This window comes from Cotesia typhae, unplaced genomic scaffold (genome assembly GCF_013202065.1).
Source record: "Cotesia typhae breed Kobodo isofemale line unplaced genomic scaffold, CoteBio_Ctyphae contig_50, whole genome shotgun sequence".
NCBI classification, from domain to species: Eukaryota; Metazoa; Arthropoda; class Insecta; order Hymenoptera; family Braconidae; genus Cotesia; species Cotesia typhae.
Window position 1 is genome coordinate 2,091,621 of NW_027423758.1, and position 22,878 is coordinate 2,114,498.

Consider the following 22,878-nt stretch of genomic DNA (forward strand, 5'->3'; position numbering starts at 1 on the left):
ACAACGCAATCCGGGAGAAATAAATTCTTGAACAAAGTATGTGTGAATCTTGTTTGAAAACAGTAAAATGCTTATCTACAGTTAAATTATGAACTAGATTATTTTCTCTTCATCCCAGAGTAGTAATTCATTGATTCGCAAATTAATTTCTCGAATTAAAAAAAAAAATGAATTATCTCGAAGAAAGAGTGAAATATTTTTCATTGAATCAAAAAGTTTCTTTACAGCAAATTTTTAAGTTTTAAACACGATTAACATGGTCAACTAAACTATTAGAGATTGCACTAATAGAAAAAAATTTCTTAGTATTTAAAGACGACTTTTTAATCTTTAACAAATGATTTTTTTGATGATTATTATTTAAAAAACCTTTTTTAAATATTATTTTTTTGTATTAAACAAGTATTTTTTATTATTTGAGAAATTATTTTTTTGAAATTAATGAATCATTTGTTAATATTTAATAGCAATTTATTATAGTAAATAATTTTGAAGAATTTAATCTTCACGATTTGAGTTGAAAAATTCTGACTAAGAAATTTCACTTGATTTAAGTACATTTTATTTGATTTAAGAATTTTTTTTCTTGATTCAAGACAATGAGCTTCTTCAAAATTATTTTTTTGATTCAAGAATTTTACTCTTAATTCAAGTTAATTTTTTTTTAGTGTATACATACCAGCAATGCTTTCATTTTTCCATTTTGATATCACATAAATTACAATTTAACAAAAAAAAATTCAAAAAACAGCGAGAAAAATTCTTTTAATTCAAAGATTGAGATATTCTGTAAAATTTAACTTCCAATTAAATTGCCTTGGTGATAACAGATATTTTTCTCAATTATAATAAAGCTTTTTAAGCATATGAAATATTTATTCAACATAAAGCAATAACTTATACTATTATTATAATTTCACTTTACACAATCAGAAATATTTTTAATTCTCAAAAAAGCCGCTTAAAAAAATTTTAACAAATCAATTTATTTCTCCCTAACAAATTTTTCTATTAGTTTGGAAGAGCATTAACTGGTAAAAATAAAAAAATCGATACAATCATTGTGAATTTATCTCTTGCGATTGATTTTCTGTCATCAGTCTTAATAGTAAAAATGATCATCAGCAAAGTACACATTTATGATGAAATAAAACGTATAAATCCTCGGGTAAGTAAAAAGATTGAAAGAAACATACTAAAGTTGAAAAGGCGTCAAAACGGGAGCTAACGAAACGAACAAAATACTTTGAAGAGACAAAAGAAAAACAAGATATGAAGAGATGGAAAACCAGAAAAGTATAGGAAGTGGATGGAAGAGGATGGTGAAGAGGTCCAACAAAGCCAACACAAAGATGATGAAAATCCAAAGCAAAAGCATAGAAGGCTACACACACGTTCCTCGAGGGGTAGTGGCAATATGTGGTGATTGTCCTCATCTTTCATCGTGTATGGCGCTCGTGGGTTACGAAAATGAGGAGTGGGTTCGCTGCTCTAGAGGATGTTCCAAGAGTAACTGTAGAATCCGGATGAAAACTGCCGCTGAAAGCTTACACTGGAAAATAGATACAAAACTCGAGGGTTCACGCCTCTCCACCCCTTCCCGTTTCATCTGTCGTCCATTGCACCAGTGACATGATAAATAGCTCACACAGACTAACGGCAAATACAAAAAAATTAATAATATATATTTCCGTCATATAATTCAGTTAACCGATAGGAAATAACTATTTTTGATTTATACTCACAGCAAAAAACAAAATCGATTTTACAGTAAATTTATTTTAGTTTGATTCAAAATAGATTAAAAAATTCAATAAAAAATTTTTTTCTTCATTTTTGAAGTAGTACTTATAATTGAGAAGCTAATTTTCAAAAGATTATCTTTTCATATTTTGAAAAAGCAGTTTTTTGAAATTTTAAAAATTAATTACTTCGAGAATTATAAAGATTCCTATATGAAAATCGAACTGTAGCTTCATAACCGATAGCTCTTTATAGCAAATTTTTGAAGGTTTTTTTATTAGTTATTACTGTCGCATGCTCTGAATCTGTACTTTTAATTATGCCAGGTGTTCAATTTTTCATTTCTTATTATCACCTAAATTCTTATTGAAATCTGAACGTTACTTTTGGTAAAATAAAATAAAAACTGTAATTTCCCATAAAACTTAATGTATACCCGTAAAATTTTAAAAGCTCAATATTTTTTACTGGTTCTCTTGAGCTTTTTAAGAATTTATTACACAGAAATGAAAGTGAACATGAATCAATTAAATAATTTAAAAAAATTTTATCTTTTTGGTTTGAGTTAAAAAATTGGTAATTAAAAAAATTTTTCTTCGTTTAACTAAATTTTACTTGATTTGAGAATTTTTGGTCTTGAATTTTTTTCTTAATTCAAGTTCATTTTTTTTCAGTGTAGGATTCCTATCTTACTAATAAGGTACCCGCGGATAATAAGGCCTAAGTGATAGAAATACTATTTAAAATAACCGCATCCGCTAAAGATTTCTCTAGTAGAAGCTCAATATTTTTTACTGGTTCTCTTGAGCTTTTCAAAAATTTATTACACAGAAATAAAAGTTTACGTGAATCAATTGGATAATTTTATCTTTTCGGTTTGAGTTAAAAAATTGTTAAATTAAGAAATTTTTCTTCGTTTAAGTAAATTTTACTTGATTCGAGAATTTTTGGTCTTGAATTTTTTTCTTAATTCAAGTTCATTTTTTTTTTTTAGTGTAGGATTCCTATCTTACTAATAAGGTACCCGCGTATAATAAGGCCTAAGTGATAGAAATGCTATTTAAAATAACCGTTTCCGCTAAAGACTTCTCTAGTAGAAGCGTCTAGCATAGAAATGTCGCTACAAGTTTATAGAGTACCGATACAACGTTCCTTGTCGTCTATATTTCATCATCCTAAATATGCTAAAGTAGCGCAGAAGAATTTCTAAAAAACAATTTGAGTAAATGGTAAACATTTTTTATAATTTTATATTTAATAATTTAAAATCATTGTTCTAATTTTTATCAGCATCTTAAAAAGTATTGTTGCTCAATTTAAGTGATGATTGATCTCTAATACCAATTTTATCAAGTATAGTATAACTATTTCCAGTATGGATAACCCTTGGGCCTTATTACCCTACCGTAGTAAAATAAGGCCTATTCGCAAGGTTTTTGAAAAAATTTAATTTTGTGTTTGTTTATGGTGAAAATTACCATTACTCCATTATATTTTATGGCTAATGTATTAATTTAAAAATTAATGATACATTGCAATAATTAAATGCAATATTTTTGATTTTTTTCAAAATCTCCCTTAGCTAGGCCTTACTACCCGCCGGTACCTTATATCAAATTCTAAACGATAAATTTCTAAACCAAGATACTATCTTTAAAAAAATTTTTTTTTTAGGCAAGACAAAGTCTTCTACATTCTTAATTCTTAATTTATCTACAAAGAACAAATGTTCTCTATAAACTGCCGTACATACAAGCATACTTTTTCTTTAACGACTTTGCTGTGACAATAATCTTAAATTTATGGTGTTAGCAGTCGTAAAACCGTAAAGCTCATGCTCGCAGTTGATATTATAACACCGTTGCTGAGAATATATGTACCGTGTCACGGTTGATAGTACACCGGCAGTTATTTTCAAACGAGCTACGAGTTCCCGGGAGTTAAAATTTGCATGAGATTTGAATCACTGAGAGAACTCATGTGGGGATTTCGTGTTGCTTATATCTGATCTGTTAAAAGATGTATCCTTTTTGTGATGAATAAACAATAATTATCGACTTTTTGTTTTTTTCCGACTCTGCGCTGCGGAAATCCTAAGCCACCCTTTAAATCCGAACAAACTTTTACCTCGCTGATGAAAACTAACCGAATATGTATTAAATTGAGAAAACTTCATATTTTTCCGTTGCAATTTATAACTAAAAATCAATTGAATAATAAATGTTAAATTATAGAATAATTATTAAACAAAGCGATGAATAATGTAATGAAAATAATTGTTTCAGGTGAGATGACTCAGAGTTACCGATAGATTGAATCAATCCAGGATTAATTCGTGGCATGAAAACCATTTGAAGGTGTGGTTAGATTAATATAGACCGATATGTCACTACTACTAACTCGAGGAGGCCGCAAGGCTTCTATTCTCTGTTTTTGTGTTCTTTTATTTTTATTTGCGCTCTACGAGCTTGGGATTATATGCGGTAGTAATAAAGATCAACTTACTTCTATGATGGTACCAAAAGAGGTGAGTTTTTTTTTTTTTTATTTACATTTATAATTTTATTCATCTTTATTAAGGAGCACAACTGTGAAATTTTCAAAAAATCGATTTTAGCTTTAAAAATAACATACTAAAATTTCAAATCGATATCTCAAATAGTTTTTGAGTTACAGCCATTTAAACAGTAGCCGCCTGCAGTTAGAATTGGATCATTTTATCCTTAAATGCGTTTTTCTCGAATGAAAATTAAGTTAGCTGACCTCTAAAAATTTTTTTTATTGATAAAATTATTGCAAAAAAATAAAAAAAAATTTTCATTTGTAAAAAACTTTAAAAATTATAAATTCAATTTTTTAAAAATATTTTTTAGTTCTAATTTAATAAAAGAAAAATAATTAAAAAATTAAAAGGGGCGGCTAACTTTAATGTTATTTTTCTCGAAACAGCCTTTTTTTAATTTGCTACAGTGATTACTCGGAGACAAATGATCCGATCACTACCAAATTTTTTTCTGCATGTTCTGTATATAGTTCTCCATTCAATGACCCACCAGTTTTTTGATCTGATCAAAAATCGAATTTTGGCAAGCCAAAAACGACCAAAATTTTGGGTAAAATTCAACTTTTTTTTTTCTTTAAAACGCCGCCGTTTTGTCAATTTTTGATATTTTTTATCGACCGAGAGTCATTGCAACTCGGAAAATATTCAATTTTTTTCTTCAAAAATTTTACTATATATTCTTAAAATATGTATCATTATAACCTTAAAATTTTAAAACAATTCATACAGGAGTTTTTTTATTTTAATTCCCAAAAATCGCCTTTTTTTTTTAGGCTGTCACACTGGTTGTGTTCCTTCCCCTTTTTTACTGATAAATTTTAAGTAAAAAAAATGATATTAATAGAAATGGATTCTGCAATGTTTTAATCTATATAAATAATATTCACAACTATTTTCAAGCAAAAAAATTTTTCAAAAAACTCAAATTTCCGATAAAAAAAAATTAAACAAACGTTGAAAAATAAAAAAAATTGATAATACCGAAATTTTTATTCAATTTGTTGACTTTTACGACTCATAGAATAGACATCGTAAATCCACCGTGAAATAGAAGCATTTATAAAATTTTTGTCCTACGATTTGATAAGAAAACGCGGCAATAAACAAATCTTGACAACAACAGTAGGTCTGCAATAAAATTGGCGATGACATACAAGACTTTTAACATTGGCATAGTACTCGAGATTTTTATCCATCGACCTGCAAAGGTTTCCAAATGGGGTAGTTTTCCGAAGAATTGTCATCTCTTACCTTTTAGCCTTGTAAGGTCAACAGTAATTCCAATCGATCGACTTTCCATTTAAATATAAAGTATACTTTACTACCGTCTGGTATACATATTTCCGATATTTCCCTCAGTTTATCTGTTGGTCTGACCTAAACTCTATTTTTACTACTCTGAAATATAAAATACCTCATCGGTTCTGCGTAATTCTCTTTTTGTTTTCATTTTATTCAAATTAAAATCAATATTTGCCTGATTTGAATACCGACAAAAAAAGGACCAGGAGCTTGTTCAAATGTCACTATTTTTCTTGAATTTTTCGAGTGGTAATTAGATTTTTATTTATTTAATTTTGTTAAATTTCAATTAAATTATTTTCGGCTGATTTTGTCTTAAATAAACTTAAGAAGGTTCGAGCGAATCTTATGTGAAAAATAATTTCCAACTTTGAGCTTTGAAATTAAGTAGACGTATAAATAAATACGTCATTTATCTTATCCCAAAATTTTAAAAAGATTCACCATTTAGTTACTTAGATATTAAATTTCAAAAATCTCAGTTTTTATCTCCTTATACACGGGCTCTTATAACAGACAAACTTTAGTCGATACTTTAATTATTTTTTTTAATATTAACTTCCCAACTTTAACGAATAAAAAACTGTACACAAAAAACTTGGATTATTGTAAAATATACAAAAAATTTAATAATAATACATTATCGATGTAATTTTTGAAATATTTAAAGTTTAATTTTATGTTTTTAACTCGTTTATCGTCAGCTATTTATTCGAATAAAGATTTGGCAACGTCGTGTCAATAGCTGAGAAAAAAGAAAAGGATAGAAATACAGTTACAGAGAGAGAAATATTTAACTCATACACTCATGTACGTCTCTGTATTGGGTATAATCAAACGCGCTGTTGCCAAATCTGTTTATTTAATCCGGCAAGTAATAAATACCATTGTCATTCTTTTACTTTATTTTATTAAATAAGTAAAAATCATCAATTATTAAATTGTTCAAATTATTTTAAGTTTAAATAAAGAATTTTGACGAATATTGAGAAAACTGAAAGTAAAAAAATGTAAACATTATTTTGACTCATAAGTTACGCTCGAACCTCCTTAAATTCTTCAAATTTTATAGAATACTCTTATTACGTTGGCGAAGAGTGAAACTTACATTAGACATGATCGGAGGAACAGGGTTCGCGTCCCAACGGCGTCAAAATTTGTAAAATTTTTTTTTGGCCTAAATGTATTTTTTTTTTTTTTGTGTAAAATATTTTGCAGTTACCAAGCTTTAAATGAATTGTAACCCGAGCTGAATTATACATGAAAATAGTAAAAAATAAAAACTCGAGGTGGAGCATATATGAGTGGCACTTTGAGTCTTAGAACAAGTAGGTACTAGTACGCGTCTCTTTGTCGGGAAAGAAAGATAGACTATTAACCGGCTCACCCTGCTGTAAAGTTCTCTATTCCCACTGAGAGGGTTAAACGTGAAGTCAAGAGAGCGACGATATTAATAGCAAAAAGAGAGCACTAAAAAATTATTACACGTTGAAGAAAAAAAATACCGGCTACTTGAATCCTCTGTGCTAAAAAAACTTCACGATAAAATTACCGGGATGAGACTTAATTAGCCTCACCTTAAACTTTTTGAGCTACGAAAAATCCCTCAGGTGTTTTATAAACCCCCGCTGGCGTCAATTATCGTTCTGATCAATTATAACCAACTTTCTTTGCTTTAATCTGCTTTTCTTTACTAGTTTTCTGTTGAGAACTTTTTGATAAGATTAACTTTTTCTGAAAAATGGTGGCTCTACTTTCATCACTGACATTTTTCATTAAAAATTTTCTAAAAAATTTAATGTTTCTTGTCAATCTTAGAAATGTTTTCCGTCAACAATTTAAAAAGAAAAAAAAAATTAACTTTTAAAAAAAATCAAAATATTCAATTTTCACATTTTTTTTTTATATTTCTTTGCTTTAAAAAAACCCACTTCGTATTGATAGAAATTTGATGAAAATACTAATCAAGATTCTTCAAATACGATTAAACTAAACACAACTAAGCCATGATTTTCAATTCAGCTTGACGTATTGATGATACGAAGCGAATAAAGCGAAAATGATGAAAATTCAAACTTTTACTTATTATTTCTTATAAAATTTTTGATTAAAAAAATTTATAAACAATCTGTCAACTTCATCTTAAAGCTTTTTTAATAAGCTTTGATTTGCATAGATCACTTTTATAATTTAGCCAGAAATCATATATCTTAGGTTATAGTTTGATGAAATTTTTAGTAGACATTACATAGACAGAGATGGGATTTTTCTATTTTTAATTTCCCCTTCACAACTAGAGTAAAGAAATCCTATTGTAGATTTAATAATTACTTTACAAATTAAATGTATTCACTATACATCACAATGTTTTATATCACTAATTTTGAAAAATTTAACGGATGATTTGAACCATTACCGACAACGAGAAGAACATTCATAACCAGGACCTTCTAAAATTAAATTTATTAAATAACTGTTCACGTCGTGAATTTTCATCATTGAATAGAAAAAAATTGAGTGTAAGTTAATAATTTGTTAATTGATCATTAGAATTTTCATTACTATTTTGTATACAGGAAAGAAATCTACTTCCATTTCGGCTGCCGAATATCACTTTTTATTACTGAATTCTATTAAAAAAAAATAATTTAAAATAAAACTTGAGAAGAAATATTTTTCAGATAAATTTGATAATTTTTAAATAATTAAATCAGTTGATATTTCGCACCGTCAGCGTATTATTATCAAATTATAATTATATTAATAAACCATGAATATGAATCAGCTTGAAAATTCTCAAAGGAATATTATTTAACGTAATTATCTTTTTTTCTATTCTGGCTAACAGTCGGCGGATTTTGTTGTGGTGATTTTGTCGCTAAGTTACTTTGACATCAGCGGTTATTTTCACGTCAATTACTCGCTACAGAACTTAATTCTCTACCCAAAAATGATAAAAAAAAAACTTAATTTCCAAAGTTTACAGTTTCAGTGGCGAATTTAGCAAAAATTTTTTAGCCACCTCAATTTAGCTGGGCGCTTTTAATTCATAGAGACTAGAGTAATTAAACTTGTATAAAGTATAAAGTTATTCCAATAAAATAATTTAACATTATCGATCAGAGACTACTCATTAATTCAAACAAAGTTACATTATATTGTCTGATGCACTATTATAACATTTATTGCCATCACAAAATCGATTCTGCTTTAATTGAATTATTATAAAGTGTAAGTTCAATCACAAAATATTGATTATAATATTAATTTTTTAACAGAAGCTTAGTTTGGGCACTTTCGCTGAAAATTCAAAATTTGTACGGAAGTGCCCAATTGAATTTCTTATTAAAAATTCTATGAAAATCAAATAAATCCTCTCACCCCGAAATATCTCAGAAAATTCCTTAATACAGCTGCTGTTAAAAGCGGAACTCAAAATTTTAATTTTAAAAGGTTGACAAAAATTTGTCCAATAAGAATTTGATTCGATGTTTGCAGTAAGCTGCATTAAAATTTTTTTTTTTATTTTTTTTTGTGGACGTATTCATTGTTTCATTGCCTTTTCTCAAAACATCCTCATACTAAAATGCGTAATGAAAGTAAAAATTATAAAAAATACTAAATTTTACAATTCTCCACCAAAAATAACCCATTTAAGTAAAACAAGTAGTCTAATCATTGCAAAAGGATAAAAAACATGAATTATAGTAAACAAAAAAATTTTGTTTGCACAAAAGAAAAGTTACATGAGAAGGAATTTGTTTTTTATTTAGCAACAGTGAATTTTTAAAGCCAAGGGAATATACGTATAAAAGGGATAATAAAAGTAAATGGAAAACAGTGAACAATTTTTTAGTGCTAACAAAGGAGCAACAGGAGAGGCGAAAATACATATATATGCGCGATCAGACTGTCAAAGTAATACTGTTTAAAAGGAAAGCTTTATACACGATGAAATTCCAAACGCAGTTGCTTTGACACCTTTTACTGCGACTGCAACGGTCTCCTATTACTTCAATTTTCATTTATCAATATTTTTTTCCACTAGACTAATTTAATTATCGTCGAAAAATAAAATGTAAATATTTGTCGTGTCGGCAAAATTTAGTAAATGTTAAAAAAGAGAAAAAATAATATAAACATTCTTGTGGTTTATTGAAAAAAAGAAAAAAAAATGAAAAATACGAGAGGAACAAACTTGAGAGTAAATCTCTCTACTCAACGAGATAAATCGCTCATTTCATTTTCAACGCGGTTTACCCTTAGACAGGTGGAGAGAAAAAAATTTTAACCAAGAAAAAAAGGAGCCTGTGTGTGATAATTTAACGGTACAAATTACACAGTAAAATGTAACAGTGACAAATGTTAATGATGAAATATTATTATTAGCAGCTTAGTCGTCCAAAAAATTATAAATTGTTATGCGGGATTTTTTTAAGCTTCAGAATCAACAATAGCGAAAAAGGTTTTGAAATTTTCTTTATATTTCATGTTTAGGAGGAAGTAAGCTGATGAAGAAAAAATATAGGTGATAAATATTTGAAATTATCTCAAATCTAAGGACTTATAAAGTCGAAATTCCCAATTTTATTCGCTACAGAATCGATTTCCCGGATGATTAACGTTCAAACCGTAATCTTATCGTTTGTATGTATAAAGCTTGAATATATAAGCAGACACGTACACGATAAAATGGAATTTATCAAGTATGAGATAAGATAAGAATATGAATTATGCCGAGATTTTATCTTTTAATTGACAAATTGAATAATTTTTTCAATTATGCGTCATTTTAATGAATTGTCAATCGAAATAAACGGAAAATTTTGCTGTTATTAATCGGAATTATATTTTTTAACATTTCAAATTTTTGGGATTCCCGCCTTTTTAAAAAGTACCTGTAGCACGCCTGACAGAGCGTCTTTGCAATGAAACAAAGAAAAAATGGCTGCGCACTGATAGAAGGATTTGTTTATATTTAATAAGCTTTACTAGAATTCAAATTTGCGCGCGCAAACACGCGCATGAATTTAGGATTTGCATGTATTTTTATGCTTTGATATATTTGACCAATCAAGTTAGGAATAGTTTGCTTACATGATATATTTTCATATTTTTCATCTTAATTATAAAAGTGGATTTTTTAATAACTAAATTATGACAAAAAATTAGATGTGTAATTTTTAAAATTTTCTACATGTGAAATTTTTTCTTTTTTTTTTTTAAACTAAAATTCAAATTTGCGCACGCAAACACGCGCATAAATTTAGAATTTGCATATATTTTTATGTTTTGATATATTTGACCAATCACGTTACGAATAGTTTGCTTACATGATATATTTTCATATTTTTCATCTAAATTATAAGAGTGGATTAACTGTTAATAAATATTTATTAACAGTTAATAAATTATTTATTAAATACGATTTATTAAAAGTTAATAAATATTTGTTAACAGTTAACAAATATTTATTAATGGTTAATGAATGTTTGTTAACTGTTAACAAATATTTATTTAAAATAAAAAGCAAAAATAGCAATTTTCTTTTGACACTTTTTATAACCCTATAGCTGAAATACATGATAATAATTCTATTCACTAAATCAATTAACGTTTTTAATATTTAAAAATATAAAAAATAATTATGAGCTGTGATAGAATTTGATATTTTACAATAAACGTTATTATAATGTAATATAATTAATGCAAATAATTTATAAAGATGATTTTTATTTATAAACAATCTTCATATCATATGAAATTGCAAGCGAAACAAATTCACTCAACAAAATATTTATTAACTGTTAATAAATATTTGTTAACTATTAAAAAATTCTTATTAACTGTTAATAAATGTATTTTCCTTCCAAATAAATATTTATTGAATGTTAAAAATATTTGTTAAACTTTAAAAAATTAAATAATTGCCTTCGAATAAATTAAATTATTAATAGTTAATAAATCCTTTTATCAGTGCGGAAGTGTTTGAACCTCAGTTTTAAGTTTAAAGTTTTTGTTACAAAAATTGAAAATGATTTTAACAATAATTTTTTTCAAAGTTATTTTTTACGATAGCATGAACCTTTAATGGATTATGTTCTGAATTTGCTTTAAAACTTACTTTCAATAGATTAAGCGATGGAATTTTTCTAGAATTTTGTAGAATTATACCAAAAAATCGACCTATAATTAATTCTTTCTAAAAAACGAAAAATGGGAAACAATACGAGAAAAAGTAATTAATTAAACTACGGCTGAGAAAACAAACATTAAAACGGAGAGTTTTATAGCGGAAAAATAATAATAATATATAAAAACTAGAACATTTGATTTGTCGAATAAAAGTTTTCTACTTTGGCATTTTGCACTCATTTCCTCGTAACTTTGTTGCCGGGTATTTTAAAAAAAAGAATTGAAAAGCGAGACAGAAATAGTTACTGGAAAAAAAGGAACCAAACGCGGGTGACTAAAAGGAAAAGAAGCGGAGGATGAGCGAGAGTAAAATAAAATAAAAAAATTAAGTGATGTATGAGTTGTAACAAGTCTAGGATTATATTGCACGTTTATACCCGCGGCACTGAAATTTGTCATACCTCAGGTCACAGTTGAATCTTTTTCTGTCTCCTCAGCCTCCGTCAGATGTCTTGTACTCCACTTTAGAAGTAAAAAACTAGTACTACGTTTTTGCCATTTCAAAACATCCATAATTCATTTCACTTTACTCTATATAAGTACATTTTGTCTCGACTCTTATTTTTTATTCTGAATATATGCTAATTTTTTAATGCAAGAACTAATTTTATAACTAACAAGAAGTAATATTTAAAGTAATAAATATTAAAAATAAATTGATTCCTTAAACTCTGCAAAACATTAATCATATTGAATCAATTGACATTTTTATGTAAACAAAAGTGTTTTAAATGATTTATAGTCTGACTTTTTAAGTTCTTATCTCGTTGTACATACACACACTAATAGAAAAACAATCTTGATTCAAGAAACTTTTTTTCTTCAAAATTTGAATTCTTGAAACTAGATATAGATATATTTCTTTCAAGAATTTTTGTCTCTTGGTTCAAGATAGGCGATAACATTGATTCAAGATGTTACCGACTTGTGTTAAGAATGGCTTTTTTTTGAGTCATTAATTTACTTATTTCCAAGGAATAATTTTTTTTCGTTATAACAATTAAAGACTATTTAGTTTTTGAAATATACTTTGATGAATTATTTTAAGTTTTTTAAACGATAATGTTATTTTGGTTGAAAAACTAAATATATCGATTGAAGATAATATAGCTCTCAAGCCAAGAAAATCTAAATCAAAACAAGAAATTCTTAAAGCAAAATAATCATTTGTCTTCCAAAATAAATTCTTAGATCAAGAAAATATCTCTTGAGTCAACATAAATTTTCTATCAGTGCAGAAAAAAAAAATTTCTCGAACTAAGAAAATAATTCAAGTCAAGAATTTTTTTTTGTGTATATATTTTTACACATATATCAGAAATATATCAGAAAAATTGCGCTTAATTAGCGCAATTGATATGATTAGCGACCGTTTATATAAGGGCCTTTACATGTATAAGTTACATGATAAAAATTCATTCATTATTCTTATCAATTATTACTATTTTTTTTATAAATATTGAATTTTGATTTTTTAATAATTTGTATGTAAACTTTTTACAAACTTATTTCGTACTTATTTTACTAATTACAATTTTTATGAATGAATTCGTCTGAACTTTAAACTTACTATCGGCAAATTGAAGCAAAGTTAACATTTTTTCCCTCAAACTACCCCAATATCAACTTCATTATTATTTTTTTATCGAACTAATAAAAATGCGACCTTTATCTTAAAAAAAATTATAAGAAACAAAATTTCCGCAATATTTTATGACAAATACTCTAATAAGAATTTAAAGTAACCAATTTATATGTAAAAAATAAAATTTAAATTTAAAAGATATTACAAAAGTGACATAAATGTTCATCGTGGATTTGAATTATAAATTAATACTTAGCGCAAAATAACTCGTCTCTATAATTCGAGAAGAGAAGAGTCGTAAAGATGCAAAATGTCATTCTAGTTAGAGTCACATGACACGCTGTAGTTCGCAATAACAAGCCAGTAGTTAGTGTGTATATTACTCATATTGAGGAAATGCTTGACGGAAATTTACAAGCACTTATGTGCTCTACATATGCATTTGGCATAAAATTGACGTCGAGAAGGGAAAGGTAAATGACGTACAAATTGCGTCGTCGACTTGAGAACAAAGCGCGTACCAGGGTAATTCGGTAATAAAATCGACTTGAGTCGCCGTAAATTACCGCCTCAAGAACTCTACGTGTCGGTAATTAAACTGATATTATAATAGTACCAGTTATTACGTACTTTGCGGGTCATTAGCTTGATTTGATCCTTGATAAGATACAGTCTCCATTTGTCAACGAACTATTCACTTAATTCTTTCTTTCTTGAATTTTTCGAGCGGTAATTAGATTTTTATTTATTTAATTTTGTTAAATTTCAATTAAATTATTTTCGGCTGATTTTATCTTAATTAAACTTAACAAGATTCGAGCGAATCTAATGTGAAAAATAATTTCCAATTTTGAGCTTTGAAATTAAGTAGACGTATAAATAAATACGTCATTTATCTTATCCCAAAATTTTAAAAAGATTCATCATTTAGTTACTTAGATATTAAATTTCAAAAATCACAGTTTTTATCTCCTTATACACGGGCTCTTATAACAGACAAACTTTAGTCGATACTTTAATTATTTTTTTAAATATTAACCTCCCAACTTTAACGAATAAAAAACTGTACACAAAAAACTTGGATTATTGTAAAATATAAAAAAAATTTAATAATAATACATTATCGATGTAATTTTTGAAATATTTAAAGTTTAATTTTATGTTTTTAACTCGTTTATCGTCAGCTATTTATTCGAATAAAGATTTGGCAACGTCGTGTCAATAGCTGAGAAAAAAGAAAAGGATAGAAATACAGCTACAGAGAGAGAAATATTTAACTCATACACTCATGTACGTCTCTGTAATGGGTATAATCAAACGCGCTATTGCCAAATCTGTTTATTTAATCCGGCAAGTAATAAATACCATTGTCATTCTTTTACTTTATTTTATTAAATAAGTAAAAATTATCAATTATTAAATTGTTCAAATTATTTTTAATTAAAATGAAGAATTTTGACGAATATTGGAAAAACTGAAAGTAAAAAAAATGTAAACATTATTTTGACTTATAAGTTACGCTTGAATCTCCTTAAAAAAATGTTTACCTTTTTAATTAAGGGGAAACACTTCTGTGAAGATTGAAAAAAAGAGGTGATTTTCAGGAATTTTTTTACAGGGAAAATAAAGGAATTTGAGGATCGGATTTTTTTTTATTTTATTAAGGGTACATTAAAGATTATTACCCTAAATTTTTATTAAAAAATATTTAATTATTACAAAGTTATTAATAATTTCGTAAGAGCACTAGAAAAAATTTCCTCCTCTACAATCGATTCAATTACTCAAAAACGGATCCTCTGAAAATAAAAACCTAAATTGCTTTTTAATTAGTAAGGATGTAGTTATCGTCGCACATACGGAATTTAAAAAATTTGTATTTCAAAGATTTTTTTAGCCGGGTTTGAAAAAAAATAAAAAACAGTAAAAATAGTGAGAAAATTTTCAATCAGTCGCCATTTTTTTTAAAATGAAAATTTTCAAAATTCCATACGTGCGACGATAACTACATCCTTATTAATTGAAAAGCAATTTGGATTTTTATTTTCAGATGATCCGTTTTTGAGTTATCGAACCGATTATAAAGGAGGAAATTTTTTCTAGTGCTCTACGAGATTGTTAATAACTTTGTAATAATTAAATATTTTTTAATAAAAATTTAAGGTAATAATCTTTAATGTATCCTTAATAAAATAAAAAAAATCCGATCCCCAAATTCCTTTATTTTCCCTGTCAAAAAAATTCCCGAAAACAGTGGTGTTCCCCCTTAATCTCGTACCACGACAAAGTGAATCTGCACTAAAAATTGTGAGAACGATCAAGTAGTCATTGTTATTTTGATCTGTTGCAACGTTAATTTACTGACGACTTCTATGACGTCATCTAAAGCGTCACTATGGCTATTTTCGAAAAGTAACATCTATGTTTTTATTTTAACACATTTTTTTATTCTAACTCTGAATTCAAACACAAATTCCAACCTTATAATTTAGATAAAAAATATGAAAATATATCATGTAAGCAAACTATTCATAATGCGATTGGTCAAACATATCATAAGCATGAAAATATATGCAAACTCTAAATTCAAGCGCGCGCTTGCGCGCGCAAATTTGAATTTTAGACCTAATATTAAAATAGAGATGTAATGTATGTGAAACCAATTTATTTGTGATGTGATTGGTTGAATATATCATAAGCATAAAAATATATGCAAATTCTATAGTCAAGGCGCGCCCTTACGCGCTCAAATTTGAATTCTAGTGATAAAGAAATTACGTAATTAAAACTTAACATGTGGCGCTTATTTCTTCCTTCGTTTTCTACTTATATATTATTAAGAAAGAAATCGCTAAATACGAAGAAATATTCTTCAGTAAGCCACAAATAGTTATAAAATATAGAACAGCTTATTACCAATACAGTCATGAATGCAAAAAAAAAAAAATCTATTTCGAAGCGAATGAATGTAAACTTGGTGCGAGACACTTCCGTATTTCTTGGAGTAAATTTTCTTCTTTCTTCAATAAAACTCTATAAAATTGTAAACTTGTTTGATAATTTTATTTGAATAAATTTTACACTGAAATTTATCATAAACTTTTTGTTACAGAAATTCGTCATAGGAGAATTAGACAAAAAAACTTATACTTATGATCGCAACATGCCATTAATATTTATCGGTGGTGTTCCACGATCAGGGACGACCTTAATGAGGGCAATGTTAGACGCTCATCCAGACGTGAGGTATAAAAAATAATTTTTCTTGAAAAAAATAATTAGATCATTATGAAATGAGTGATAAGCAGTTTATCGTTAAAACTTAGCGCTCAATAAATTAAAATGATAACACTGATGAATTATTACAGATGTGGACAGGAGACAAGAGTAATCCCCCGGATACTCCAGATGCGGTCTCACTGGCTGAGATCAGAACGTGAAAACGTCCGTTTATCAGAAGCCGGTATATCTAAAGAGGCAAGTTTATTAATTAATTACTTCAATAAGTTCAGTAAACTCGTTAAAACTTTGTGTATTCGTATAATTAACGCGTGGTTACTCCTGTTAATTAATAAATCTTTTTTTTTTTTTTTTTTTTTTTTTTTTTTTTTTTCATTAATATTTTTTTCTTCATCAGGTTTTGGATAGTGCTATTGCTGCATTTTCTTTAGAAGTTATTGCAAGACACGGTGAACCAGCACCCCGACTGTGCAATAAAGATCCCCTGACGCTAAAAATGGGCTCTTATATACTTGAATTATTTCCGAATGCTAAATTTTTATTTATGGTTCGAGATGGCCGTGCTACCGTTCATTCCATTATTTCCAGAAAGGTTCGTTTTTTTATTGTTTATTATTTATTATTTGTTGCAATTACAAGCCTTGATCAGAAATAATTATTTCCAAGTTAGTTAATTAAAAACTTGGATAAATTTCACTTCTTTTATTTCTTCAAATAAAGCGCCATCAAGCGTAATTTGTAATAATTAAAATTAACAACCGTGCGATGGCGGTCAATAATGGTCAAATTGATACTTTTAGATCATTTAAAAACTTTAATTTAATAAATCTGAAATTAACAGGCATTTTATTATTTATATGACTTTTTAGCAGAAAAATTATTTGATTATTTTGTTTCAAGTAGAAAAATCATTGTATTAAGTAAAATTCACTTGAACCAAGAACAAATTTTTTAAAATAATTTTGAAAATAATATTTTTGAATCAATTAGAGAAAGAGAGACAGAGATAATTTGTGAAAGATTTTTTTATTAATTATTACTGTCATGTGCTCTGAATCTGTGCTTTTAATTACGAAAAGTGTTCAATTTTTTTATTTTTTTTTATCACCTAAATTTTTATTGAAATCTGAACGTCACTTTTTGTAAAGTAAAATAAAATAAAAACTCTATTTTCTCATAAAACTTAATGTTTAAGTTACATTTTTAAAACTTGTAAAAAATATACCGGTTGTAAAGTGTATACCGGTAATTCAGAGTGTTAAATTTTTTATTAATCTATTAAATGTTAATAATTATTTAATGAGTAAATTTTTCAGAAATTTCCTCAAAAATGTTATTGATTAATTTAAAAATTAATTTTAAGATGCATAACGAAAGTATTTCTACTTATTATTTTTTATAGATATTGTGACGTGGGCTGTTTAATTGCGGTATTATAAGTTATTGTTATTTTTATTAATCACTTAAAATTTGATAGAAATAATTATTATGACGATTATTTATTAATTTTCACTATTGTATTATTTAGATAATATTATAATATTATTGTTATTGAAGGTTTGATTAATTTAGAATTTTTATGAGTGTGAGAAATTATTTTGAAGCCAAGCGAGTTTATCGAGCAAAAGAAAATAATCATAAAAGAAATTAAAAGAATGGAAATTTGTCCAAGTCCCGAGTGAAATTTAATATGGAAAAGAAATTATTTGGTCAAAAATTTGAAATCGTGAAAAAGAACCCGTTACAATAATTCTTTACTTAGAAAATTTAATAAAATACTTTGATATTATACACAGAAAAAAAAATTAACTTGATTCAAGAAAATAATTCTTGAACCAAGAATATAATTTTGAAGAGGATAAATGTCTTGAATCAAGACGAAAAATTCTTGAATCGAGTAAAAATTAAGAAAAATGTCCTTAAATCAAGAATTTTTCTACTCAAATCAAAAATATTAAACTTTTCAATATTATATACTTAATTAAAGAACATTTTTTTTTGTATACTTTCAAAGAAAGTAAAAAAAAAAATTTTTTTTTTAAACTAAAAACCAGAATGACCCTTAAAATCAAATTAATTTGTTACCAGAATAAATAAACAAAAATAACAATTAATAAAAGCAAATAAAAAATAGTCCGTGAAAATGGTAACCCTAGCAAATAAAAAATAAGATAATACATGCCGCAAGTGAACTAGCTTAACCGAAAATTTTTGTCCATAGGTAACGATAACTGGATTCGATTTATCGTCGTATAGACAGTGTCTCACGCGATGGAATCACGCAATATCATTGATGTACGATCAATGCAAAGAAGTGGGTCCCAGTCGATGCCTGATGGTTCCTTATGAACAACTAGTCCTCCACCCACGTGATTGGATGAAGAAAATCCTTAATTGGCTCGATGTGCCCTGGAACGAGTCCGTCCTCCATCATGAGGAATTCATCAACAAGCCCGGCGGCGTTCCACTATCTAAGTAATTTAATCGCCTTAAAATTAATCTAATTATTTCCTTGTTTATTCACTAAGAATCTTTAACTAATATTATTATTATTATTATTATTATGTAACAGAGTTGAACGTTCTTCTGATCAAGTTATAAAACCCGTGAATCTCGAGGCTTTGACTAAGTGGGTTGGACAAATTCCTACCGACGTTGTCAGGGACATGCCAGACATCGCTCCAATGCTTTCAAAGCTCGGTTATAATCCTTATGAAAATCCTCCTGTTTATGGAGCACCCGACAGTGTTGTTAGCGATAATACAAGAAGGTATTCTTACTTTATATTATTATAATTATTACGATAAATTTTTATTCAACATAAATCTGTGAAGTAAATCTAGAAAATTATCACGGTAATTTAATGTCAATATTATTTTTAAGTATCGTGTACGATACGTATTAATTTTTTTTTTTTTATAATATATATATTTTATTCTTTTTACAGACAAAGTTATATCTCTCAGCAATTTTAATTTCTTGTAAAATGAATTTCTGTTAAACGATATATAATTTAAATTTTTGTAAAGTTTAAGGGTTAAATTCAATTTTTCAAAAATTGTGATATTCAACTTTTTTCTTTTTTAGTAAATTATTTTTTAAAATTTCAGAAAATTGTGATGATTAATTTTTTTTTTAAATTGTTCATTTTTTTGTGTATTTTTCAAAAAATACAATGCAATGCATGGATAAAAAATATATATTATTTTTTTGAACGAAATTTCTATTTGATTTTATTGATATATTTAAAAAATAAATGCAAAATCAAAAAAAAAATTGATTACCACAATTTTCACATATTTAAAAAATTTTTTTAAATATTTATAAATTAAAAAAGAAAAAATTGAATATCAGAATTTTTGAAGAAATTATATAATCCAAGATTCTACTAAGTATAATTCAAATTATACGGAATATTTTTTCGGATTATAACCAGTGTAATCTGGGGCGGTATAATCAGAAAAATTACTTGGTCAATATTAATAATTTACTGAAAAATTTGCATAAAATATTTGCGCTAATTCAAAATTATTTAATTGAAATATTAGATATTAAAAAATTAAGAATTTAAAAATTCCCGCTTTTATTACCGACCAATCAGAACCGGACTAGAGATTCTAAGACAGCAGCGCTGCTTTGGTGAAAACTTACTTCTTTGGTTAAGGGATTTTTTCATTTATTTCTTCAAATAAATATAACAGAACAAGATTTTTTGAATTTATTTTTATATTAATTTTTTTAATTAATTAAAAATGTTTATTTATTACAGAGTACTCGTCAGAAAAGACATTTGGGAGGCCAAAGTAAAACAATTCGCCTTGGAACAACAAACTCCTGGATCGATTACGCCCGAGGATGATTTTACAACAATGACAAACGATGCGTGACAAATAAAATTCTTGTTAGGCGTTTAAAATAATATATATTGAAACTCATATTTAATTAATTCGATAATTGAATTTAAAAAAAAAATTATTTTCTGAATTAAGACTACGAGATTTATAAATCTTAAGAAGCCTTTTTTAATCTAATATTTTTGGTCAATCTCCAGATCTTATTAAAAAGATCCTGAACTGATATAGTTTGTTTGAGTATACGTTTATCTTCATAAGTTGTGTATTGATAGATAATTACTAGTATTAGAAATCTATAAAAATGAATGAAATAATTTAGTTAAAAAAAATAGAGGCCAGTTATTTTAAAATTGAATTTTAATTCTGTGCAGTCATTTTATTAATTAACTTGAAGAAATATAAATGTAAATTTTATAAAATGCAGGTGCTATTTTTAACGCAAAAACGAAATATTATTTTGTAAAGAATCATCGATAATTAATTTATTTTTAAAATTATTAGATTTTACAAAAACAATCGATATCTACTCAGGCTGCTTAATAATAAATTAAAGAAAAGCACGAGTAATTATTAATTAATGTAAATTTAATTAACACTAACATGTTGCCATACTTTAATTTTATTTTAAATTATAACTTTATTGAATAGGAAAGGTAAAAGACCCAGTTATTGACTTGCAATTTTATTCTAATTAAAAAAAATAAAATATTAAAAAAAAACTAATTATTTTAAAATTTTATAATGCAAAAAAAAATTTTATACGCCCTTATGGCTCCCGGGACCCACCTCGAATTAAAAAAAAAATAAAATTTCTTATAAAACGTGAAGAAATGCAAAAAAAAAATTTTTTTTTCAAACTAAAAATTTTTTTTGGACTTCGAAAAAAAAATAGAATTTTTATTATACGTCCTTATGGTTCCCTTATGGCATCAGTAATTTTTAATTAAAAAAAAATTGCAAGTGTCAATAATTGGGTCTCTTGCTTTAATTGAATAAATAATTTTTTACGTGATAAACTATTGACTGTTTGTTAAATAAATATACTAGCAAAGTCGATTTAAATTCTAAAATTAAATTAATCTATTATTTTAATTGCATATAAATGTACAGTAATAACTCGTAACAGATACAGATATATTAATACATACATTTATATAAATATTAAGCTAATTATATTTAATATTTGTCTATTAATAACAAATAATTAATGTGTATGAGAGATGTGTGTTAGTTAATTAAATTAAGACTATATTGATAAGTTTATTTAAATTAATAAATTCCAAGTTATAATTTAATTGTTTTTTTTTTTTAGAATATTATTGATTTGCTTTCAACTTTTCAACCATTAATTATTGATAATTAAATGTATTAATTTTAGTTTAAATATTATTGTAAACATGATATAATATAAATTTGTTTTCCATGATAAAATTATATAACAGCGATGTTGATGAGTATATTATATATCATTAACGATAAAATAAATTATTTTAATATAAATCTGTAAATACTTGATTATATTTACCTATCAAAACAAAAATTTTGTTCCTTTATTAGTGAAGAATATACGGCACAATTAAAGTTAGCCTAAAGTCACTAGAAACAGATCCTGATTCCTCATTGGTTAACTTTAAAATTAGAAAGACTGTATTGGCTATTTAATCACTTGAAGTTAGTCTTTTAATAAAAGAATTTCTGACGCATGCGCAGTGAATTTCTAGGTTAATTAATAAGTTTTTTTTATTAAATTGTACAATTCAAATGATTATTCTTGAAGATTTTAATAAATATATAGAAAAAATTACTTGAATTCGTATTTAAAAATATAAAGTGTATTTTCATCTTTTTTTCTTCATTTCTTCACTTGAACAATTTTGCCAAGATTTTAATCAAATCCCAATATTAAAATAGAAATGAATCCATTTTTATAATTTAGATGAAAAATATGAAAATATATCATGTAAGCAAGCTATTCATAACGTGATTGGTCAAATATATCTTAAGCATAAAAATATATGTAAATCTGAAAAGGCGCGCAAATTTGAATTTTAGTCCTAACATTGAAATTCTTAATATTAAAATGGAGATGAAATGTATGTGAAACCAATTTATCCGTGATGTGATTGGTTGAATGTATCATAAGCATGAAAATATATGCAAACTCTATAGTCAAGGCGCGCGCTTGCGCGCGTAAATTTGAATTCTATCATTTACGTAAAAAATCACAAACTAAGCTGCTAAAAAATTTCTTGCAGATCCCGTCATGAACTCTCCGTTTTAAAAATCACCAAAGTTACTAATTGCTGATAATATGAATCCCAACATATTCATCTGTAGTGACTATTGATTTCATCAGTAATAAACCGTATGAAAAACTTCATAAGCACATAATATAT

General features: G+C 26.5%; 1 protein-coding gene across 1 annotated transcript in view; it reads left to right on the forward strand.

Annotated features, from left to right (window-relative positions):
- Tpst (tyrosylprotein sulfotransferase) overlaps nucleotides 1-22,209 on the forward strand; it is a 141,826-nt gene extending 119,617 nt beyond the window's left edge. Inside the window, exons 5-11 of the mRNA XM_074249626.1 lie at nucleotides 4,029-4,270; nucleotides 16,501-16,634; nucleotides 16,757-16,865; nucleotides 17,026-17,220; nucleotides 18,850-19,103; nucleotides 19,201-19,398; nucleotides 20,398-22,209. Of these exons, the coding sequence (XP_074105727.1) occupies nucleotides 4,127-4,270; nucleotides 16,501-16,634; nucleotides 16,757-16,865; nucleotides 17,026-17,220; nucleotides 18,850-19,103; nucleotides 19,201-19,398; nucleotides 20,398-20,515 (1,152 nt within the window). The 5' untranslated portion in view covers nucleotides 4,029-4,126 and the 3' untranslated portion in view covers nucleotides 20,516-22,209. The remainder of the gene's footprint in view (nucleotides 1-4,028; nucleotides 4,271-16,500; nucleotides 16,635-16,756; nucleotides 16,866-17,025; nucleotides 17,221-18,849; nucleotides 19,104-19,200; nucleotides 19,399-20,397) is intronic.
- Nucleotides 22,210-22,878: the final 669 nt, after the last annotated feature.